Source organism: Crocuta crocuta, unplaced genomic scaffold (assembly GCF_008692635.1).
Source record: "Crocuta crocuta isolate KB4526 unplaced genomic scaffold, BGI_CrCroc_1.0 scaffold72, whole genome shotgun sequence".
Lineage (NCBI taxonomy): Eukaryota > Metazoa > Chordata > Mammalia > Carnivora > Hyaenidae > Crocuta > Crocuta crocuta.
Genome location: NW_027529427.1, coordinates 9,824,473 through 9,850,263, shown reverse-complemented (window position 1 = coordinate 9,850,263; position 25,791 = coordinate 9,824,473). Strand labels below are relative to the sequence as shown.

General features: G+C 41.0%; 1 protein-coding gene across 1 annotated transcript in view; it reads right to left on the bottom strand.

Annotated features, from left to right (window-relative positions):
* Positions 1 to 6,775: 6,775 nt before the first annotated feature.
* TUBA8 (tubulin alpha 8) overlaps positions 6,776 to 25,791 on the bottom strand; it is a 19,949-nt gene continuing 933 nt past the window's right edge. Inside the window, exons 2-5 of the mRNA XM_077759281.1 lie at positions 16,375 to 16,597; positions 14,557 to 14,705; positions 10,528 to 11,208; positions 6,776 to 7,087 (exon numbers count right to left, since the gene is read on the bottom strand). Of these exons, the coding sequence (XP_077615407.1) occupies positions 6,794 to 7,087; positions 10,528 to 11,208; positions 14,557 to 14,705; positions 16,375 to 16,597 (1,347 nt within the window). The 3' untranslated portion in view covers positions 6,776 to 6,793. The remainder of the gene's footprint in view (positions 7,088 to 10,527; positions 11,209 to 14,556; positions 14,706 to 16,374; positions 16,598 to 25,791) is intronic.

Sequence of the window (25,791 nt, the reverse complement as noted above, 5' to 3'; positions counted from 1 at the left end):
ACACCTGGCTGGCTCAGTCGGTTGAGTGTCTAACTCTTGATTTGGACTCATGTCATGATTTCATCATTCATGAGTTTGAACCCCATGTTGGGCTCTGCGCTGGCAGCATGGAGCCTGCATGGGATTCTCTGTCCCTTCCTCTCTCTCTGCCCCCTACCCACTCACATGTGTGTGTGTTGTCTCTATCTCTTTCAAAATAAATAAGTAAACATTAAAAAATAAATGGAAAAGGAAGCTTATTAAAAAAGAAAAAATTGTTTGGTTAGGCCAAACTTTTAAGAAGAAAATAATCACTGTGTGAACTCAACAGAATGGAGATGCCAGAAAAAAGAATCAGTGAACTTGAAGATTGAACAACAGAAATTACCTAATATTAACAACATAGGGAAAACAGACTAAAGTCAAATTAATAGAACCTCAATGACCTGTGGTACTATAACAAAAGATCTAACATTCATCAATATGTCACTAAGTTCTGGACAGGGAGAAGAAAGTGTGTCTCTGAAGTGTATTTAAAGATCTAATGGCTGAAACTGCCCAAATTTGGCAAAAAACATAAACCTACAGGTTCAAGAAACTGTGTGCAATTCCCAAAAAATAAGGCCAAGGAAATCCACATCAGTATACATCATAATCAAACTTTTAAAACTATTGGCAGAGGAAAAATCTTGAAGCAGCAAGACAGAAATGACACCTATCTGTAAGAGAAAAGCATTTCCAAAAATGACAATAGATTTCTCTATTTCTCCCTTCAAAAAGAAGTGGCATAATATTTTCAAGTGATGAAAGAAAATAGCTATGAATCCAGAATTCTATTCCAGTGAAAATATCCTTCAAGAATGAAAGGGATATCAAGACATTCTCAGATGAAGAAAAACTAAGAGAATTTGCTGCCACCAAACCTATCCAGAAAAAATGGCTAAAGGAATTTCTTGAAATTGAAAGGAAATGATAAAAGAAGGAATCTCCATTCATCAGAAAGCAATATAGACCATCAGGAAGAGTAAAAATAAAGGTAAATACACTAGACTTTCCTCTCCTCTACAGTTTCCTAGAGTACCTTTGATGGTTGAAGCAAAAAAGTATAACATTGTCTAATGTTCTCAACATATCTAGATGAAATACTTTATAGTTTTTAAAAAATTTTTTAAAGGTTTATTTATTTTTGAGAGAGGTAGAGACAGTGTGAGCAGGGAAGAGTCAGAGAGAGAGGGAGATACAGAATTCAAAGACAGGCTCCAGGCTCTGAACTAGCTATCAGCATAGAGCCCGATGCGGGCTCGAACCCACGAACCGTTAGATCATGACCTGAGCCGAAGCCGGACGCTTAACCAACTGAGCCACCCAGGTGCCCCTAGAAGAAATATTTTAGATAATTATAAGTGAGGAAGGGTAAACAAGACCTAAAGAATTGTAAGGTTTCTACACTTCAGTTAAACTGGTAAAATGCCAACACTAGTAGACTATGATACCAGGATAAATTAAGCCCTATAGCAAACACTACAGAATTTATACAAACAGATACACTCTAAATCTCTATAGAGGAATCAAAATGGAATTCTAAAAAAATTTGTAATGACCCATAAGACAGTGGAAAAAGGAAAAAAAGAAAGAACAGAGAGGAAAGGAAGATAACAAAAAAATTAAATGGCAGGCCTGGGGCAGCTGGGTGGCTCAGTCAGTTAAGCATCTGACTTCTGCTTGGGTCATGATCTTACAGTTTGTGAGTTCAAGCCCCACACTGGGCTCTGCTGACAGCTCAGAGCCTGGAGCCTGCTTCAGATTCTGTGTTTCCCCTCTCTCTCTCTGCCCCTTCCCCACTCACACTCTGTCTCTATCTCTCAAACATAAACAAACATTGAAAAAAATTAAATGGCAGGACTAAGTCCTAACATACCAATAATTGCATTAAGTGTAAGTGGTCTAAATACACTAGCTAAAAGAGTCATAAAATGGGTTTTAAAAAAATCCATAAACAAATGTGTGTTGTCTATAAGAAACTCACTTAAATGTAAATATACAGATAGGTTGACAGTAAAACTGGAAAAATATATGCCATGCATACAATAATCAAAAACAGCAGCAGAAAATTACGAGGAACAGGAAAACCCATTGTATAATAACAAAAGGATCAATCCACCAAGCAGACATAGAAATCCTAAATGCATATGCACCAAAAAGTACATCAATGTTTTTAGAACACTTCATCCATCAACAGCAGAATACACTTTTCACTTGCACATGGAACATTTACCAAAGTAGTGCATATCAGACCACTGATACAACACACCAAAGTTGTGGGTTACAGCTTAAATAGTACTAAGGAAGAAATTCATAGCACTAAAATGTTTTAGTTAGAGAAGAAAAAAAGTCTCTAATCAGTAATATAGGTTCTCACTTTAATAAACTGGAAAAAAAAAGACCAAAATAAACCCAAAGCAAGAAGGAAGAAATAAAGAGGATAAATCAATGAAATTGAAAAAGATACACAATGAAGAAAAATCAGAGGAATAGAAAATTTATTCTTTGAAAAGGTCAATAAAATTGACAAACCTCTAGCAAGGCTGACAAAGAAAAAATGAGAGAAGATATAAATTACCAATATCAGGAACTTAAAAGGGAATGCTACTCCAGACCCTGCAGATATAAAAGCGTAATAAGAGAATATAACAACTCTACACACAAATTTAACAAGTTATTTGAACTGAACAATTCCTTGAAAAACACAAACTACCACACCTCACCAATACAGAGGAGATAGTTTAAAAACCCTATGTTTTAAAGAAATTGAACTTTTAATTTTTACAACCCTTAAAAAAGAAATCACCAGGCCTAGTTGGGTTTCCCTGTAGTATTACCCTGATACCAAACTGAGGCAAACACAGCACAAAAAAAGAAACCTGCAGACCAATATCCTTTATGAATACTGATATAAAAATTCTTCACAAAATATTAGCAAATAGAATCCAGCAAATTATAAAAAGAATTATACACCTTGACCACGTAGGGTTTTATTCCAGGGATGCAAAGATGGTTCAATATTCAAAAATCAATGTAATCCACCATATTAGTAGGCTCAAGAGGAAAATCATGTGATCATATCAACTGATGCAGAAAAAGCATTTAACAAAGTTTAACTCTGATTTATGGTTTAAAACTCTTAGAAACTAGAAATAGAGGTAAACTTCTGTAACTCCATCTATATAACATTTTCAAAGTAACAAAATTATGGAGATGGGAAACAAATTAGTGATTGTCAATAGTTAAGGGTTAAGGGAGGAGGATGAGTGCCAATATAAAGGGGTTAGTAGGATTGAGGTCTTTGTGGTGATGCAATAGTTCCTTATCTTTTTTTTTTTAATGTTTTTTTATTTCTGAGAGAGAGAGAGACCGAGTGAGCAGGGGAGGGTCAGAGAGAGAGGGAGACACAGAATCCGAAACAGGCTCCAAGCTCTGAGCCGTCAGCACAGAGCCCGACATGGGGCTAGAACCCACAAACCAAGAGAGCATGACCTGAGCTGAAGTCGGACACTTAACTGACTGAGCCACCCGGTGCCCTGCAACAGTTCCTTATCTTGACTGGAGTTGTAATTACACAAATCTACACATGTGATAAAATCGCACAGACCCACAAGTGGTGTCAATGTCAATTTCCTGGATTTGATATTATGCAAAAATAGAAGTGTTGGAGGAAATGGTGTAAAGGATATATTTAACCTCTCCATACCATTTTTGCAACTTCCTATAATCTGTAATTATCTTACAATAAAGGTTTTTAAACAAATGGTAATGGGCATTTTTATTGGACTGCATTAAATTTGTAAATTAACTTGGGAAGAATAATATTTATTTTGTTGACAGTTACCATCCAATAATAAGGAAGGTCTTTAAATTTACTCATCTATTTTTGTGTCTTTGAGTTTAAAGTTTTCTCATAAAGACTTCTAAACATTTCTAGTTAAGTCGTTATTTCTAAGTATTTCTCTTTTCATCTCTGTTGCTAATGGAGGTTTTGTCCTCCACTAACCAATTATTATTTGTGAAATGAAGCTATTAATTCTTAGAAGTTAATTTAATATCCTGTTACCATACAGACATAGTTTGTTTAAATTAGTCTTATAGCATAGGATTTTCCAAATGTACCACCATATCATCTACAAATAGAAAAAAGTTTTACTTCATTTCCAACTACTGTTCTATTTTCCCTTACCTAAGTGCATTAGCTAATACTTCAATTTCAATAATAGTGGAGATCCAAGGCATCCTACATCCCTGCCTTGTTTTTAATCTTAGTGAAATGCCTCTAATGTTTTCCCATGATGCAGGCTCTAAGATTGGTGGGATTCCTAATATTCAACTATGGTTAAGTTCCTGGAATAAGTCCCTCTTGGTTGTGCTATACTTTTCAATGTATGAATTCTGTTTGATAGTATTTTACTAATGATTTTTGCATTGGCATTTGTAAGAAAGACCATTTTTATATTTTTTATTCTCCACACACACACACACACACACACACTGCAAAATAATGGAACCTGCTTAGAAAGTCTATATTCTCTCTAATTGGCCATGAGACAAACAAATAGCTTTACATTTTAGACTTTAGTTTCTAAATCCAAAATACAATATATACAAGGTCATATAAGGAGTTTCTTGCTGCATATTCATTAGAAAAGGTGGGTAATTCAAGGCTCACCTTTACTCTTGGGAATTACGTTGCACAAGAGATGGAAGCATAACCCCCCCTTTTTCTTTTTAATGTTTTTTATTTATTTCTGAGAGAGAGAGACAGCATGAACGGGGGAGGATCAGAGAGAGAGGAAGACACAGAATGTGAAACAGGCTCCAGGCTCCGAGCTAGCTGTCAGCACAGAGCCCGACACGTGACTCGAACCCACGAACTGTGAGATCATGACCTGAGCCAAAGTCGGGCACTTAACCGACTGAGCCACCCAGGCGCCCCAAGCATAACCCCCTTTATTCATACCTCTTAAACAGCACTTCTGTGACTTTGCCACTCCTGTTAATTTAACCTAATTCACATAAATCTGGAGGAAAGGAACATACCATAAGTTATTTACCACAGCCCTAAACCCTGGCCTTGAGGATGTGTTATTTTCTCCCTACTTAGGTGATAGTTATAAACTCAGCAAGTACTTTGAGGCTTATCTGAAATCCATGGGTAGGTCTCTCAACTTCTGTCAAGAGAGAATATGCTCCTTCCTGAGCTCCTGACCTTATTCTCTAATACAATTCTTTAATAAATTTGTACACAGCTATACAGACACCTATGGGACTTGGTGCAGGAATGATCCTCAGGCAAGGGAGGTCACAATGGACAGCAGATCTGGACCTGTTGGGTTTTTTTTTTTTTTTTAGCTTCGTGATCTCCTCAAAAGAACAAGAAAGTTTCTTGTTTCTTTCTTGTTTCTCTGAAAACAATCCTTTAGAAGTGATCAGAATTACTTCTTACCTACTCTTCCTTTTTTGGAACATTTTATACTATTTTTCTGAGGGCTTCCAAGGAATAGACAATAAAAATGTAGGGGAGATCAGCAATTAACAAGGTGTGTATCTAATACGTAGGGACCTACTGTGGGTCCAACCAGATACTACTGGTATCTTACCAGTAGTAATTTCATATAAGCAGCTTTTTTATTTTCCTAAAATCCTACCAGAGTTGCCAACTTCAGGGAAGAGATGCATTAACTCATCCTCACTTTCATAAATGTTTGTTTCTTCCCCATCCATCATTTTATGAAGCAGCAGTTGGAACCTAGGCACAGATAGCAAGGCAAAGAACTAGAGTAGGGTAGACAAGAGAATAGAATTGGTAGTCCCTGCTATCTGAGCTCTCTTTCTATGTGCAACATATCAGCTCTGTAAACCTCAGCTTTTTCATCTATAAAATGAGAATATCCATTTTGAGATTGTTGGGAGGATTACAGATAAGGTGTATATGTATACAAAGTACAGTATGTCCTGCTTAAAACCTTCCAAATGTTTGTTTCGCTTAGAGAAAAATCTTACCATAGGCTAAATAAGCCCTGGCCCCAGCTTGGCTCTTGGGTCTTGTCTTCATCTCACACCATTCTCCAGGCATATGGACCTCCTTTATGTTCTTCAGACATTCCAATCATGTTCCCACATCTGTGTTTTGCTCTATACCCAGGATCCTCTGACTTTAAGTGATGGCTCTCTCCTGTCTTTCAGATCTCCATGAAGACTTTTCTGACCACCCAGTCTAAAGGAGCATCCCCTCCCCAAACACTTTTTCTCATCACTTTTTGTTTTTACTTTATATCAGTTAACACTACCTGAATGATCTCATTCATTTATTTGTGTTTTTACAAAAGCAGAAAATATGTGTGTAGTTTCTCACTCTCTATCAGTCCCACTTCCTTCCTGGAATCTTCCTAATGCCTAAATCTTTCCTTTCCAGAGTGTTTTACCATTCCACAGCCATCAGACTATGTTTTGGGGTGAACCCAGCCTAATGTAGAATTTAAAATCCTGATTAGGTCTCTTCACAATGTGTAACTTGGCTTCCCCCTAACCTAGAGACAGTGACTCTCATTTTTTTTGTGACACAAAGCTACTTTTACCCAAAGGAGGGTCTGAACAACTCAGCATCCATTTTCGGCCCAGTCACTCTTAGGCACTAGTGTCATACATCTCATACACAGAAATTGGGCTGGGTTCAGGTGTGTAGTCTGTTACTCTTGAAATAGTTAAGTGTTCCTTGAGTGTAGCAGCATAAATAAAGAGACACAACCAAGGGGAATGTGTGTATTTAAAACTCCTCCCCTTCATTTTCTTCTTCAAATGAATCGGTCCCCACTTCTTCATAATCCTTCTCCAGAGCAGCCAGGTCCTCCCTGGCCTCTGAAAATTCTCCTTCTTCCATTCCCTCTCCAACATACCAATGTACAAAGGCCCGCTTGGCATACATGAGGTCAAACTTGTGGTCCAGGCGGGCCCAGGCCTCCGCAATTGCTGTGGTGTTGCTCAGCATGCAAACAGCCCGCTGGACTTTGGCCAGGTCCCCTCCTGGCACCACAGTGGGTGGCTGATAGTTGATGCCCACCTAAGGAACAGAGAAAGAGGAGGGACAACAAAAGAAGATGCAAAACAGCCGAAGGATAATTCAAAATGGGGTTATCTTGGTAACATGATGTGGTAGCAAGACACAGTCATGGGTGTGGGGATGGGAGCAGGCCTGGATGTGAAAAGAGAAAATCAAAAGGTTGCAAAAACAGAGAATCAGTGTTGAAGAGAAATCAAAAGTGAGTGGAATTGGGTACAGGCAAATTTAAGAGGAAGGGCAGTGAAATCTAAAAACTGCAAAAGACTACCTGGAATTTAAATAAAAACTTGGGAAAAAATAAAGACTATGAAAGAAGAGGAGAAGAGGGATGGTATTAGGTAGAAATGTAGTGTGGAGATTCAAGGAGACAAATGAGGGTAATGAATGGGATCATTATTAATAGGGGTGTACAATACATGTTTATCTTGAAAAGGGAAATAGATCCCCTTTCAGAGGCAAATTAATTTCTAGACTTGAAGTTTATTCTTTTACACATGGTCATCTAAAGTTTTCAACAATTTAAGGGAAGTTTCTCTGCCAAGGGTAAAGGGCTGTTTAAAAGATCATGGAGGTGAGACGCCTGGGTGGCTCAGGTCTGACTCTTGATTTGGCTTGGTTCACGATCCCAGTTGTGGGATTGAGACCTGCAATGGGCTCCATGCTGAGCCTGCTTAAAATTCTCTCTCCCTCTGTCCCCTCCCCATTTCACACTGTCTTTTTCTCTCTCTCTAAAATAAAAAATAAATAAATAAAAATTAAAAGATCATGGAGATATTCCAAGCAATAGATTTAAAAATCCAAAAGGTCTTGGGGATAGTGTTAGTGTTAATCAGTCCTCATATCTCAGGGGAATAGGCTTGTTAGAATAAAAACAAGGATTTCAATCAAAGAAAGTTCATTAAAACCCTTGCCTGGACGAGGCTACTTCCCAATATCTGGTAGCATGGCAGGGCCATCTAAGGTAACCCTAGCCCAATCTGATATTAGGGGTACTATCTGAGAAATCTCCCTTCTCCCCACGCACATATACCAAACCAAAGCCAATCTCAGAGACTGTAGAAAACTGGAAGAAGTCTAAGGTAACAAACTGTGAAAATATTCATGGGACACTAAGAACCACAGTACTATCCAAAAAATACCTCTCCTACCCAGATCATCATGCCTTAATTGTCAGCCTCTTAAATTCATAGCTTTAAAATGTATGTCCTCTTGAGAGATGTAGGTGGGAGTTGCAGCAGACTATATTATAGCTAAGGTGGTAACCCATTAAATGAATTTAGAATCATCTATCATCCTTCCTCTTAAACAAAAGTTACATCTTCATGGTGGAGGTAATGCTAAGGCAAGGCAAAGGGCCAAAAAATGAGCAGGGGAAGGGCAATGAATATAACTTTACTGCATCACATATTTTGCTAGATCTGACCCTGACCAGAAAAAACTTTGTGTCTGAGGCCCACTCTCCTCTCTCAAACAGTAATTATCCCTTCAACTGATTCAAATAAGGACAAACACCCTTGGGGAGAATGCAAGAGAATGAAGTTCAACAAGCATATGCTTTTCTGAGAGGCAGCTAAAGATGCTAGCACTACCTATATTTTTGGACATAATTCCCAAACAGAAGCTTAAAATAAGAGATAGAATGAGGGGCATCTCCTTTCTGTTAACTTCCCCACCACTCTCATATCTCATTTTTATTCTTTCTTCCTATTCACTTTCCTACTAGCTTGGTTTGTCATTTATTTCCATTTAAATTTTTTAAAAAGAACTCCATATTTTGGAAGTCTTTTTAAAATTTTTTTTTAAATGTTTTATTTATTTCTGAGAGAACGAGAGAGAGCGTGAGCAGGGGAGGGTCAGAGAGAGAGGGAGACATAGAATCTGAAACAGGCTCCAGGTTCTGAGCTGTCAGCACAGAGCCCAATGCGGGGCTCGATCATGACCTGAGCCGAAGTCAGACGCTTAACCGACTGAGTCACCCAGGCGCCCCTGGAAGGTTTTGACTGTTTTCACAGAATGAGCGGAAATGACCCATAAAAATAGGTGTAGTTTTGGGGCACATGGGTTGCTCAGTCGGTTAGGCATCTGACTCTTTCTTGGTTTTGGCTCAGGTCATGATATGAGATCAAGCTGTACTGACAGCATGGAGCCTGTTTGGTATTCTCTTTCCTTCTCTCTGTCCCTTCCTGACTCAGGCGAGAATGCACACTCTCTCTCTCAAAATAAATATTTTTTAAAAATGTAAGCAATAGTATTAAAAAAAAAAATAGGTGTGGTCTAGGGAAAAAGATTGTGTATGTAGCTAAGGGTATAGCAGTGAGGAAGAATGCTACCAAAGGAGATTAGCTAGGTCAAAGCCTCATATGCGAATAGGTCAGTCAAGAGACTGGTATATGGTGACTTGTTTTTGGTAAGTCCCACCAGAAAAAAACAGAATGCTCATCTCTTATCTCTGCCAACTGGTACGTCAACCCCTGGTGCTGAGTAAACCTGAATTATTAAAGGCATGACTGGGGGTTACTAATGAATATTAATGTAAATGATATAATTATTTTGATACAGGAATCTGATTAAAGACCGTGGAAACACAGGACAAAGTGGTCAAGCAGTTCACATGCACTAAACCAGCTGCATGCCTTGCCTGTGCGACTCAAAGAAGTTCCCTCTAACATTCAACATTCACTAGTCCTGAGCTCCATGGGTCTTCCCTGGCTGTTGTATCTCCCTACTAACCCTGAGTCTGGCATTTTCCAGACTCTACAACAGGCTTCCTCAGCTTCTGCTTACTTCTAATTAACAGGAAATGTCAAGGGCTCACAAAATAAGTGATTCACAATCCTGTAATAACCATAAAATATTTTATCTTCACTGAGTTAAGACTTACAGGGTAATACTTAATTTTTCAAGCTAAATTGGGAGAGAAACACATCTTTTGTTAAAGGAAGGGGTTATACCTCTCTGGTAGTTTGAATAATTTGGTTAATTCCATTCTCTGATCTATTGTCAGATTACAGCTACCTCTACCCATTCATCTTGTTCATCCCACTTACCCACATGGTTTCTTTCTAGCCTGTACACTCCTCCCCATTAAAGAATAACTCTTTTCTTTCTGACCTTTGAAATGCTTGCAGATGTCAGGATAGGAGCAGTAGAAGCCTTTTCCCTACTGTAGTAGTACTTCTCTGAGTATTGCAATTGTCCTCCTCTCTCTTTTAATAATCCTTTCAAATAGTCTCTCCTTACCAAAAACGTATGAATGAATGAATGAACTTAATGTGACCTTTGTCTTAAGCCCCTTTCCCCATATCATCCCATGAAGCCTAAAGATCTCATGGAATTGTATGCCTAAGACCCTGGAATTTATACATCTTCCTTCCCCATCCTTGGTAACCTCCTTCTGCTTCTCTAATTGTCTATCTCCTCCCTAAGTCCTCAGCACTCACCTTGAAGCCTGTGGGACACCAGTCTACAAACTGGATAGTCCTCTTGGTCTTGATGGCAGCAATAGCAACATTCACATCCTTAGGCACGACGTCCCCCCGATAGAGCATGCAGCAGGCCATGTACTTGCCATGTCTTGGGTCACACTTCACCATCTGGCTGTTGGGTTCAAAGCAGGAGCTGGTTATCTCAGCCACAGAGAGTTGTTCATGATAGGCTTTCTCAGCAGATATGATGGGTGCGTAAGTGACCAGTGGGAAGTGGATACGGGGGTAGGGTACCAGATTGGTCTGGAACTCAGTAAGGTCCACATTGAGGGCCCCATCGAAGCGGAGAGAGGCAGTGATGGAGGACACAATCTGGCTGATGAGGCGGTTGAGGTTGGTATAGGTAGGGCGCTCAATGTCTAAGTTTCTGCGGCAGATGTCATAGATGGCTTCATTATCCACCATGAATGCACAATCTGAATGTTCCAGTGTGGTATGCGTGGTCAGAATGGAGTTGTAGGGCTCCACCACTGCAGTGGAGACCTGAGGGGCTGGATAGATAGCAAACTCTAGCTTGGATTTCTTGCCATAATCCAGGGAGAGGCGTTCCATCAGCAGAGAAGTGAAGCCAGAGCCAGTGCCCCCACCAAAACTGTGGAAGATCAGGAAGCCCTGCAAGCCAGAACAGGCATCTGTCTGGAGAAGAGTAGAGAATGGGAAGAAACCAGAAGACAAGTTAATGAGAATACCCTCATGTGAACAAAGGCAGGCAATCCTCTCTGTCTGCCCCACTCCATTCCTCAACATTTTTATGTAGATAAAATCAAAACAGCCTTGAACAAGTAAGATAAAAGGAGATGGATTGATCTGGAGAGGACTAGCTAAAGTATATAGGGTGGCAAACTGAACATGTGCTTGCTACTAGGTACGTGGAAGTTTCTAGCCCAGTGGCTTGGTTGAACCAGGAATAAGAGTTTCAGAATGACAGTGATTAATAACTGTACCCTTTGAAAGCTCCAACTCCTTATCCATTTTCCTTGCCCTTGTCATTGGTTTTGTGGGAACTGCTGACTATATATTTCAGCCCAGCCTTGAAAACTGGCTCTAGGTATCAATTTCAGAAATATAAATGGAATCAGAGAACCTGAGTTTTAATATCAATTTTACCATTTCCCAGTTGTAAAAACTTAAGCAAGTTATGGAACCCCTCCAGACTTCTGCTTCTTCCTGACTAAAGTAGGGCAATAAAAAATATTCATTTCACAAAATTATTGTGATTATTAGATAGCATAATATGCTGAGCAAGGACATGTAGTAAGTACTCAATGTTAGCTCTTACCAGAACTAAGGGAATTTAAGACACTTTTCCAAAGAAAACATCCAGATGGCCAACAAACACACGAAAAGATGCTCAACATCACTCTTTATTCAGGGAAATACAAATCAAAACCACACTGAGATACCACTTCACACTGGTCAGAGTGGCTAAAATTAACAAATTGGGAAACAACAGATGCTGATGAGGATGTGGAGAAATGGGAACTCTCTTGCACTGTTGGTGGGAATGCAAACTGGTGCAGCCGCTTTGGAAAACAGTGTGGAGATTCCTCATAAAGTTAAAAATAGAGCTACCCTATGACCCAAGAATAGCACTAATGGGAATTTATCCAAAGGATACAGGAGTGCTGATTCATAGGGGCACGTGTACCCCAATGTTTATAGCAGCACTTTCAACAATAGCCAAATAATGAAAAGAACCTAAATGTCCATCAAATGATGAATGGATAAAGATGTTGAGACAGTCAATAAAACTAATAGGCAACCGACAGAATGGGAAAAGATAGTTGCAAATGACATATCAGATAAAGGGCTAGAATCCAAAATCTATAAGGAACTCACCAAACTCCACACCCGAAAAACAAATAATCCAGTGAAGAAATGGACAGAAGACATGAAAAGACACTTCTCTAAAGAGGACATCCAGGTGGCCAACAGACACATGAAACAATGCTCAGGATCCCTCATCACCAGGGAAATGCAGATCAAAACCACACTGAAATACCACCTCCCGCTGGTCAGACTGGCTAAAATGAACAACTCAGAAGACTCTAGATGCTGGTGAGGATGTGGAGAAACGGGCACCCTCCTACACTGTTGGCGGGAATGTAAACTGGTGCAGCCCCTCTGGAAAACAGTGTGGAGGTTCCTCAAAAAATTAACACTAGAACTCCCCTATGACCCAGCAGTAGCACTGCTAGGAATTTACCCAAGGGATACAGGAGTGTTGATGCATAGGGGCACATTTCATAGCAGCACTTTCAGCAATAACCAAATCTTGGAAAAAGCCTAAATGTCCATCAGCTGACAAATGGATCAAGAAGATGTGGTTTATCTGTACAACGGAATACTACATGGCAATGACAAAGAATGAAATCTGGCCATTTTTAGCAGCATGGATGGAACTCAAGGCTGTTACGCTGAGCGAAATAAGTCAGAGAAAGACAGATACCATATGTTTCACTTATAAGTGGATCAGGAGAAACTTAACAGAGGACGATAGGGGAGGAAAAGGGGAAAAAATAGTTGGGGAGAGGGAGGGAGGCAAACCATGAGAGACTCTTGAATACCGAGAACAAGCTGAGGGCTGATGGGAGTGGGGGAGAGGGGAAGGGGGGTGATGGGCATGGAGGAGGGCACTTGTGGGGATGAGCACTGGGTGTTATATGGAAACCAACTTGACAATAAACAATGAAAGAAAAAAAAAGAAGATAAAAGTGTGGTTTATATATACAATGGAATACTATTTGGCAATGAGAAAGAGTGAAATCCTGACATTTGCAGTAACATGGATGGAACTGGAGGGTATTATGCTAAGTGAAACAAGTCAGTCAGAGAAAGACAGATATCATATGTTTTCACTTATATATGCTACTTGAGAAACTTAACAGAAGACCATGGAGGAAAGGAATGGGAAAAAAGCAGTTACAAACAGAGAGAGAGGGAGGCAAACCATAAGAGACTCTTAAATACAGAGAACAAACTGAGGGTTGATGGGGGGCTGGGAGCAAGGGGAAAATGGATGCTGGCCATTGAGGAGGGCACTTGGGATGAGCCCTGGGTGTTGTATGTAAGTTATGAATCACGGCAATCTACCCACAAAACCAAGAGCACACTGTATACACTGTATGTTAGTCAACTTGACAATAAATTATATTAAAAAATAAAAAATAAAAGAAATAAATAAACCTAAATTTAATCATGAAAAAAATAACTAAGTGAATTCATAGTCTTAGAATTTTCCCATTGGGTATGACCTATGATACTGGTTCTGAATTTTTGACGCCCATAGACAGCTTTGAGATAGACAACCCTGTGAGCCCTCCACTAAATAGAAAAAGTGAATATATACAAAAATTTGGTATCCTTAGCTCTCCAGAACCACTAATCAAGTCCAAACATTTCCATTGTAAAGATAAGGAAATGAAAGCTCAAATAGAAAAAGTGACCCACCCCACAACACAAAGCTTTCTATTCAAGCCAACCTGATTCAAATCCTAGTTGTGTCACCCAGGCTAAATTATTAAACCACCTGGCCCTCAATTTCTTCATCTGTAAAGTACAGGGAAGTGACTTCCTTTGTATCATTAAGGGAATTAAGTGAAGGAATGTATTTAACTGGCATTTGTAAGTGCTCAAATGTATCAATGATCTCTTCCTCTTCTCTTCCAAGTTAATTTTTTTGTTAACCTATGCTTCCAACAAGCAAACAGCAAGCCTTCTTTATATTTAGAATTTCCCCCAGATACTATCATAGAGCATCAATAAGAATTATTAGGGCATCAGCCTACAAGGTAGTCCATGATGTCCAGGAGGAGGAAGGGCATCATCCCTGTGAATGCTTCTTATAGAGAGCATAAGAAGAAATTCCCAAATCTTAGGAGCTCTATCCTGTAGCCAGGGGATAGGCCTCCACTAATCCTTGTCAGGCTTAGACCTATCCATCTTAGCTTGACTTACCAGTTCCCCACCTTTGTTAATACTTACCAGCTTCCGTATGCGATCCAGCACCAGGTCAATGCTCTCCTTGCCCACTGTGTAGTGGCCCCGGGCATAATTGTTAGCTGCATCCTCCTTCCCTGTGATCAGCTGCTCTGGATGGAAGAGCTGGCGGTAGGTTCCTGCCCGAACCTCATCTACCAAGAGATGGAAACTATCAGCTCTTCCAACCTTGTTTCTAGAAGAGATACATCCTTCCCCATTAAATAACATACAACACTTTTCTGGGTCTGCATTTCCGTTACCTATAAAACTCTACTGAGGTAAAACCAGACAACCCGATAATAAATCTGCAAAAGCTTAAAAGAATGCCAGGGTAACATAGGCACTAATAGAACCAGAAGTCTATGACTCAAGCAGGCAAAGAGAAGGCAACTGCTCTTCTGGCTGGAAGTTTTGAAAGTCTTAGATTCACAACGTTTGTGAAACACCAAAGTTGATTGCCCCTCCTTCCCTCCACTTTGACCTTTCAAGTCTTCTCTTGTATGTTTTCTTTGATGCTGCAAGGTTATCCAAAACCTGAACCCAATTTCATGTGCATTAAAATGTCCTAAGGAGGGATGCTTGGGTGGCTCAATCAGTTGAGCATCCGACTCTTAATTTCAGCTCATGTTGGGGCTCTGCACTAAGTGTGGAGCCTGCTTACGATTCTCTCTCTCTCTCTGATTCTCTCTCTCTCTCTCTCAAAATGTTCCAGGGATACAGAGAAAGATTCACGGTGATCTCCTCTCCCAGCAATTGTCCCACCCCTAACTTAATATATGTCAGGCATTAGAGATATTTTAGAATGACACTGAAGCAGAGCTATGCTCCGGGTTCTAGAAGAGTAGGAGTCCTAGAGAGGGTGACTATTCAGCTCACCTCCAAGGGTCTACACAAAGTGGACATATGTCTGACGAAGATGTATCAAGCCCCAACTGCATGGAGCTTTTATTCATAGTTCCTCTACTCCACCCTCCCAGGGAAATAACCCATTTGCACAGAAGCCTGGGAGGGTAATCTGCACATTTTGTATTTGTACAAAGTATCCAAGGGTTCTATACCTTTAGTCTGTTGTCCCTAGAAATTAGTATTCAGGCATTACAGACATTTGCCCAGATATCTCTGTGAAACTTACCCATCCCTTGCTTGGTGAGCCAGCCTTGAAGCTGAGGAAATCCTGATGTTGAGCTGAGGATTGACTCAGGAGTCAGACCCAGGAGAAGTATGGTGGGGCAGAGAGAGATTAAGGGGAAAGGTGAAGCACCAAGAATCCTGCTCTAAAACATGTCAGAATTCTTGTGTTCTAAGATCCAGAAGAGGTTCATTCTAGAACTACAGCAACTTCTGGCTGTAAGAAAATATGTCTTCTGTTGTATTCTGTGTGCACAATACTGCAAAGTTACACCTCACCCGTGAGAAAAGACTGTAATTACAGTAGAATCAGAAACCTATACTTTGGGAAATTGACTATTTGGAGACTTCTTATAATTTCTAAAATTATTTGTATTTTTTGCTCTTGGTTTATAGTAAAGAATCTTGACAATTTTGATCTTTCTCAGCATGTTTAAGGGGATTAAATACCGGGTATTTTGTTCTGCGTAGGTTAGAGCTGTAATGGGGGAGCAGGGATCGGTGATTGCTATTGTGAGACTCCAGAAGACTGTGGAGATTTCAAGGAGGTAACAGAAGTCATGTGTGGTGGGGAAGTTCTAGTTGAGCCACTCCTATCTTGCAATTAGAGATTCTGCTTCCTTAGCTACCATGAACCAAAGCCTCTGCAGCTTCATGTCGTTTTCTGTGGAAAGGATCCTACCCCATACTCACCAACAACAGTAGGCTCCAGATCTACCATGACAGCCCGAGGCACATGTTTCCCATTGCCAGTCTCACTGAAAAAGGTGGTGAATGAGTCATCGTCGTTGATCTTGCTGGCCTGGACACCAAAGGTGCCATCCGCCTGGATGCCATGTTCCAGGCAGAAGAGCTCCCAGCAGGCATTGCCAATCTGAACTCCTGCTTGACCCACGTGGACTGATATGCACTCCCGCTGTAGGGAGAGTGCAGAATCAAGGTCAGAGAGTCCCAGGCCTTGGTCATGCCCTTGTGCTATATCCTGCACATCTGAGGACTTGTTTCTCCCAGGCATTCAATTCACAGGATCTCCAACCCTCCAACCATGTCATCTAGAACCAGGAGGGGTCTGAGGTATCAAGTCTGGGCACCACTGCATCTGGACTGAGATTTGGCTCTAAGGAAGAATCACAGTTTTGGTATTTGCTCTAAAGGTTGTTTTCCAGGGTTTTCCTTTGTGCCAATAAAAGGAAAAAGGGCAGCTATACTGATAAAACAAGAGGCTAATTCCAAACCACAAAATTCCTAAGGATGAACCAATGATAACAGCAGAAGCTGTCCATAAATTCACTACCATAAACAGTGACAGCATTCATATTCATGCCTAGACCCTAATCTTCCTAGGCAACATCTTCTCTCTTTATCTTCTCTCCCTCTCCCTCCCTCCCTCTCTTGCTTACACACACACACACACACACACACACACACACACACACACACAGAGTCTCAGAATATCATAAAGCAGATAATACTCATGGAAGGAATATACTTTGTAAGTAGGTATTGTGTCTTTAGTGTTCTGGTTATAAATGTAAGATGAAGAAAGGATTATTACATCAGCAAGGAAGGATTGGGAGTGTATAAATTAGGCTCTTCCTGAACTCTGAGAAGTTGAAAATTTTCTTTGTATTCACCATAACCTACTCCCTTGTCTATGTCAGGCCACATATTAAAGCTGACCTTTAGAAGGTCTTTATCTCTTATTACGCTGTTGTGAAGCCACCATTACTTGATTTGTCCTAGTACTAATAGTTGAGGATGACGGTGTGTGTGTGTGTGTGTGTGTGTGTGTGTGTGTGTGTGTGTGTGAGAGAGAGAGAGAGAGAGAGAGAGAGACTGACAGAGAGAGACAGAGAGTGAGAAAGAGAGAGAACAGAGAGAGAATGAATATTTTCATATTTCACATATTTCATGTGTTTGTGTAAAGAAATTGACTATGGGGTTTTACTAGGAGGCATGGTCTCATCACCTCCATATATCCCACCTGGGAGGAAGCAGTGGCCAGAACAAAGTGGCTCTGTGCCCATGATGCCTGCCAGAGCCCAGCATGGAAGCATGTGCTTGGTCTGTGGGTTTCTATTCTTATCCATGACCCAACCTGGCATTTTCTAGCACTGAGTAACCCAAGCAGGAGCAGAGCCTCCAGAGAGTGTGGCTGGGCGTTGAAACATATGGAGTCAAAGGGAACTTGGAGGTTCTCTGGGCATGGGAGCAGCACAGCTGCCATAAGTAACACCTCAAAAATCCAGAGGTGTCAGGACCCATTTCTCCCTAATTCAATTTTAGAACTGTTTCCCTACCCTACACCGGTCTCTATGCCCTTGCCTTAGGGAGCACAGAGCACAGATGTTCACAGCAGCCAAACTGGACATAGCCCTATCTGGGACTACAACCCAGCTATATTTCCATGAGTCTGGTAGTCAGAGAAAGGCTTCACTCACAAAGTTGTCCACACCACAGGGTCTGAATTTTGCCTTCACAATTTACCTGCTGTGCTATATGAACTTGGCTGAGTTACTTAATTTCCCCTCATCTGAAAATAAGTTAGCCATGATTATTATTGTTTTTGCCTTTACTATTATCATTATGATACTGCCTTGTAGCTTTATTCTCCACTCAGAAGAGGCACACGTAGAAAGTTAGAGACTTTAGATCCCATTCCACTCACCTTTACTGTGAGCTCTATTTTCTGCCTTCAATCTAGATCTCAATTCAGACCTAAGAAAAGTACTCTATACCCAGGAACCACCCCACAACCAGTGTATTATCAGTCAGTCCACATCTTTCACATCCATGAAGACATGGCTTCCTAAGGAGGCATCTAAAGTTGAGGGGACATTGGAGAGGCCTAAAAGGAGTCTGATCCTGTGTATCATGTGACAGCATTCTCTGTGGCTCTGACCCTCAGCCTTCTGAACCTTGCCCCCCAGCCCCAAACAGCACTATACTCCAACTATCTTCCAGACCTATCTGTAATGCTGTCTGCTCTCTAGTCAGCCTTCCCTTCTGAATACCCTGGGCTTTTCCAGCAAGAATGAAGGGATATTTCAGAAATATCAAAGGTCATAGGAGGAAGAGTAAAGGTTCTTTGGGAGCAGATAATTACCAATACGGTAATATCAATGATATCAGCCTCTTTTGATCTCTTTTAATATCACAGACACAATAAATATGCCAGTCTTCACAAAATCTCGCGCAGGCACATGCACCTTAGGAACAGCCCTTTTTCCTATTAAGCTAATTTACAAGAATAATTAGAAATATAAAATAGACTCTGAAATAACTGATAGACTTCCCAAACCCAAAAGTGGCTACACCAGTCAAGAGAAAAGGAAAATCCCCCAATGTCATTCTCCACTAACAGGAACCAGAACTCCTGGGAAAAAAGAAGTCTAGGTCTGGGGCAAGCAATGTACAAGTTCAGCCCAGAGCACTGTATTATGCCTGAAAGCACAGAAGCTAACAGACTAGGGGGATGTCAAAAGATCTCAGAAGTCAACTTGAAGAGGCTCTCACTGCCAAAGATGAACAATATGAGCATCAAAAAGAATAATGGTGGGGCACCTGGGTGGCTCAGTTGGTTAAGCATCTGACTTCGGCTCAGGTCGTGATCTCACTGTTCATGGGTTTGAGCCCCCCATCGGGCTCTGTGCTGACAGCTAGCTCAGAGCCTGGAGCCTGTTTCAAGCTGTGTCTCCCTCTCTCTCTCTGACCCTCCCCTGCTCGTGCTGTCTCTCTCTCTCAGAAATAAATAAAACATTAAAAAAAATAATAATAATGGTACTTGATTGAAACAGGGTGTATATGTAAAAATCCACTTCCTTGGGGTGCCTGGGTGGCTTAGTCAGTTAAGTGTCTGACTGGATTTTGGCTCAGGTTATGATCTCATGGTTCATGAGATCCAGTCCCATGTCAGGCTCTGCTAGCAGTGCAGAGCCTGCTTGGGATTCTCTCTTCCTCTCTCTCTACACCTCCCTGGCTCACTTTCTCTCACACACAAGAGAAATAAATAAACATTTTTAAAACTTTTTTAATGTTTTATTTATTTCTGAGAGAGAGAGAGAGAGGCAGCGTGAGCAGGGGAGCAGCGTGAGAGAGAGGGAGACACAGAATGTGAAGCAGGCTCCAGGCTCTGAGCGAGCTGTCAGTACAGAACCCGATGCAGGGCTCAAACCCACGAACTGTGAGATCATGACCTGAGCCGAAGTCGGATGCTCAACCAACTGAGCCACCCAGGCGCCCCAGATAAGCATTTTTTTTTTAAGTCCACAAGTCTTAGTGTTATTGCAAAAGGAAAACAGAAATAAAACTCATTTGTGCCCATTCAAACAGCCCCATTGATGAAGGAAAACTAAAGAATCTCAGCTAATCAATGTAAAAGGAATATTATATTAAGAAATGTTGCCACATTACAGTTCCTAGTTACATAATTGATTTGGACAAGGATGCCAACACCATTAAGTGAAAGGTTGATTGGAAAAGAAATGGATATTCACATAGCTCCAAAGAATCACTGCTACTTACAAGTTAAGGGGGGAAAGGAACTGCAACAGTTACAGCCTAACGCTGGGATCACTCTTATCACTACCAATGGTGAGAAAACCAGACATTATAGACCTCCTGATGTGATGCAACATGACGTACACACCACCACCCATGAGGGATTCTTGTCAAAAATATTCAGCCTTAACCTATTGAACATTTTAGACTTAGTTTCCACATTTTAGAAAACACAAGAATCAGAGTGATAAGTTAAGTGACATCAGGAGAAAACAATAAAATAAATCCAGAAGGTGAAGCATTCTATAGGACAACTGATCCAATCTTTACAGTTCATGAAAAATAAGGATGATAGGAGAGATCATATCTTTGTTCCACATCAAAAGAAACTTAAGAAACACAACATTCACATGTAGTATGTGCACTTTGACTGAATTCTGTTTTGAACAAATCAAAATTATTTGGGGGACAAATACAGAAATTGATTAATTTTGTTAAGCATGATAATGAAAGTGCAGTTAACTATGATAATGTACTTATTTTTAGAGTCATTTCTAAAGCATTTGAAATGTCATGGAGTCTGTATTTTACTTTAACATACTTTAATAAATATAGCAGGTAAAGTAAATATGACAAAAATTATTATTATTATTAAATCTAGCTGATAGATGCATAGCTCCATTATAATGCTATTGAAGAGGTTTGAAATTTTTCATACTAAAAAGAAAATAATGAAAGAAAGGAACTGAGGAAGAATGGGAGTAAGGACTCCACTCACCATAACTACCTTACCCTGAAGATCTCAGGCTCTTCCTGTCCCACTTCACTTAGTCACTTATTCAACTAATATTTACTAAGAACCTCATTTGTCAGAACACTGAGTTAGCCTTCTCCAGCCACTCTACCTGAGCACAATTCCCATCTTCCTGCCTAGAAGTTCCACATAGATAAATACCCAGTGGACCCAGAGTGGCCTCCCAAGGCCACCCATCATGCCCAAGAAAGGTCATCTACCTGGCATAACCAGGGGTGTTATGCCAACTCCAAATGTTTAGGATACTAGAATTAGACTGGCCTTGTGGATCACCAAATAGGATTCCCTCCCCATTTCACAAATTAAAATTTTCAGAGGCTCTGAAAGGTAAAGGGACAGATTCAAGATTTCACAGTTCTTTAGCAAGAGCCCAGACTGGAATCCAGGTCTTCTGACCTTAGCTGAGTTGTTTCCTTTACACTACACAACCTCTGCCTCACTTGCACTGTGAACTTCCAGGGCCCTGGGTGTGCCCACATCTACATCAATGCAAGCCTGATAGTGCATAGCAAGGCCAAGCTTGTATAGCAAAACTCCAAACATAAGAAAGCTCCAGTGAGAGAGAAACTGAGAATGGCTTATGGTGGTAGCCTCTTTGAAAATGGGTCACCCTTCTCTGATAGAACCAGCAAGCTGTTTCTCAGGGCTGGTGTGTGCAAGGGGAGGGAGTGGGTTGAGGTGCAGAGTAAGCTGACCTAGCAGAGGATATTTAAGTCATACATTTGCTCCAAACTCAGATTTCAGATTCCCCTCTCTAGCCAACCAGAACTCATGCTTTCTCTCACACACTATTTCTCTCTCTCAGTTCAATTTTGAATCTGGGCTTATAAAGCTCAGACCGCTTCTGAGCCCCAGGTATGCTGTGAGGGAAAGAGGGTCCCCTATGTGCTACTGGACCTTTCTGCCTACAATCCAGGGGGTGAAAATGAGGGAGACAGAGAGACCTAATAGAGGAGTTCCTTTCCTCAAGAAAAGTATGACACACCCTTACACAGATCTACCACTGGGATAACTACAAAAGTTACCCACTCTGACCATTCCTACAACAAATATTTATTGTGTTGTTATGTACAAAAAGGTGTCAAAAGGTACTGAGCTATGTCCTACTCATCATATTCATTAAATGTCACTTCTTACAGGAAATCTGGAAAACCACAAAGCAGCACAGGGCCCCTACTATGTGCTCCTGCAACCCTCTTCTTCCCTATCCTTGCATTTATCATACCACATTATAGTTGCTTATTCAGTTCTCTGACTTTCCTAGCAGAGACAGTAAGTTCTATGAGGGCAAGGAACCCTTGTTTATGCACTGCATCCCCAGCATCAAGCACAGTGCTTGAATGTACTGGGTTCTCAATAAATATATGGATGATTAGAATGAAAACTCTACCCTGAGGGGGTCTTATAATCTATTTAACAAGAGAGTAGCCAATGCCTAAGAAACAATGGGAGTTCAAAGGAGAAAAAAACAACTCAGGCTTGGTTTCCTGGAAGAGGAATATTTGCCAAGACGTTGACGAATTTAGACATGCCAACATGATCATTTCAGTTGGGCTTAGGAGCATTTGTGAACAAGAGGCAGGAAATTTTAGGGCAGGTCCCACCAACTGCTCAGTTCGCTTGAAGCATCGGCTCTTGAAAGGCAGAGCAAATGGGAAATCTGTGCCACCTACTCTCTTCTTCCTTGGGGAGGGGAGCCTACGTTTTGCAAACATCAAAAAAGAAATTCTAGAACTTTACAGCCCTTTTATAATTCCTCTACAAGAAACCTTTTCTTATATCAATCTTACATTATTTTTATTTCAATATTAGTCATTCTCTTTTGTTTTGCTTCCAGAGGACTAAGATAAGCTAACTAGGATCCTCTGTAGAAGAAAGTTTTGTAGCTTCAGAAGTTATTTTGAAGTATTATAAAACAGTAAAGCTGGCATGTTATCTAGGAAAGGAACTGACACAGACAGCAGTATATGCCACATGAAAACCTGAGACCAGTCCACATCTCCTGACCACCACTGTGGTCAAATGCCACACAGTTGCTTTAAGGAAGCATATTATTACACCAGATTATGTCTAGTTGTCAGGCCGGGCTAATGAATTACCTTTATTTTAGGATGTAGGTCAGAGATGGCAAATAAAAAGTAGTTCCACAGGGTTACAAAGGAATAACTAAAGTAAGAAGAAATGTTATTTATAAAAGATTGTTTGAATTATCACTGCTCAAAGCCATTCAATTAGAGCCCATTTGGAATCAATAGATAGCAAGCCAGAAACAGTAAGAACAAAGACTTGACCTAAATTAACAGTAAGTGAAAGTGGCTCAAGAGAGGGGGCTCATTATAGGTACTGCAGATAGAGCAGCAATAGGGATGGCATAGACTAACTTAAAGAATAGCGGGCATGTTTGGTAAGTAGATTCCCAATGTTAGAGTCCCACTGATGTCAGAAGGCCCTTAAGCTTTAGCCAACATTGGGGGCAAGTGTGAGAGACAGTTAAGGAGTTTTAATCTGATGCACACTGCCCACTTCATTTTCCCCATTCTCTTCCACAGTTCATTATCTGGGAGAAATTCAGACAGAGGGAAGACACAGACAGAGGAAACTGCAACCATAAAGGCCACAGATAGCACAACTTGTCCCTTGGTGGCCAAAGGGAAAAGGAGCAGTTGGTCCACTTCTGCCTCCAAGAGTCCCACCCATTCCCTATCACTGGTCCTGAATTCCCCAGCTATTTCCCCCTCAGAACGTATTTTTAACTTTTCATTTTCCTCTCAAGGTCACTCAGGAGCCCTCTCAGAAAGAACACTCAGCAACAGCATTAGCTGTTTAGCTCAGGGCCTGACCAGAGCCTGGAAGCTTCCTATATAAACTCTTCCTCATTTAACCAGCACCTTTACCCAAGCCACCGCCAAAGGAAGTTCTTTTCATCTGTCTCCTCTGCTGTTCAGAGGCATGTACCCCACGACCTCTGGGGAAACCTGCACTTTGTGATGGGAAGGGCGGTGCAGCAGTGTGATTCCAGCAGTGCTCTGGAGTCATGCTTGCCTACAAGGGGGCAGTTTTCAGAGGACTGCAGACACAGAAGCAATGTCTATCTCACCCCCAAAATTCTCCCCTCCCCCCTAACTGTCAATATTTGCCAGGAAACAGGCTTTTTGTTTCCTGGATGCCTATTCCCATCCGAACTGGTACTCCCTAGTTCAGAAGGAATGTAGCAAAGGAGGCTATGCTGCAGATGTTCTAACCTCCCAAAAAAGCCACATACACTTTCTCTGTGCCCTGGTATCATTGACATAGTCTTGGCTTGGGACCCCTGACCAGGACTTTTCCCAAAAGATGTCATAGTCTCACTTCCCAGGAGAACTGCTCACTGGAGGGACTCTGGGAGCTGGTGGGAACGCTCAGTTATAGGATTCGTTATACATTTCTTATTCAGAACCTATAGAAATGTTGTGTCTAATTCTTCTTAAACACAGAGGAAGCCTTCCCCTCAACCACCACAAGGAAAGGGGAGCCTGGGGGATGGATGCCTGAAGCTTAACCTGTTGGAGGAAGTGAAGTCCTTTCTGTAAGGGTGGGATTCTTTGGGTTCTAGGTTTATTAGATATGTTGTTGTAGCCTTTCAGGAATGAGTCAAGAAAGTTTTAAAAAGAGGTTCTATGAGTGGGAAATGGTCAAGAAATGTTTTCCCATTAAGACAATGCCACCCATGTGATTCAATATTTTAAACAGAACCTGCTATATAAAAGTCAGTTTCAAAATAAATAAAAGATACTCTCTTTTCAAAATATTCAACCATAGGTTTTCAGTTAAACAGCCACTTTTAAAGTGTGGTTTTACTGTTTAGAATTTTTATTTCCTGGACCTGGATATTTTTAGAAACTTGCCTTTTGAATATACATCAAAGTTTGCTCACAGGGCCACATTATGATCCTTAACTCCCCTATAAGCCTCCTTTAGGCTCCACACTGAAAGTCGCTATGACATTCAGGTCAAAATTAAAACATACAAGAGAAAACACTTTGAAAATTATAAAGCACTACATACTAGATATTATAAATATTAAATATCAAATCTGGAGTATGCTGCCTAGGATTTACTTCAAAACAATGGGAAGTGAAGAAAAGGAAATACATATGAAGCAAGACTTGTCATAAGCAGATAATTGTTGAAGTTGGATGAGGCATATACAGGAGTTCATTATTCCATTCTCTCTCTTTTTTACATGTTTGAAATTCTCCACAATAAAAAGTATAAAATAGGAAAGCTAGGGGTAGCCTTGGAAATTTGAACCATAACCCTTCTTCATGTTATAGATGAGAAAACCAGCCCAGAGAGGTTAAATGACCTTCTTGAAGTCACATAGCTAGCTGCAGAGCCAGGAGTCAAAATTCTCCCCTGGACTTCTTCTTTGGCCTCACACCAGAGTCCTCAGGCAAGAGTGGATTCCTTTGGCCACTATGGGCAATATTCCCCAAGTTCTTCAAGCTCCCAGGTGTGTCTGGGAGCATGCTGGTGAGACAGTGCTGCTGGGCAGACCTCTAGCTAGAAACAGCAGAGCTGGAGCCAGAACCAGAGGGCCCTGGGCCCTTTCCAAAGTGAGCAGAGAACGGGGGAGGAGGGGAGTTTTCTCGGTCACTGACACCTAGAGCCAGAGTGCCCAGAGAACCTGACCTTGGCTTATGAGACTTGCTTATTCTGCCCCCTCCCCCACCCAACCTTTCCAACCCGCCTCCCCGCTGCCAAAATGCCAGCGCTCTGAACGAGGAGATTCTGAGTTTTCAGGCGTTCTGGGAAGT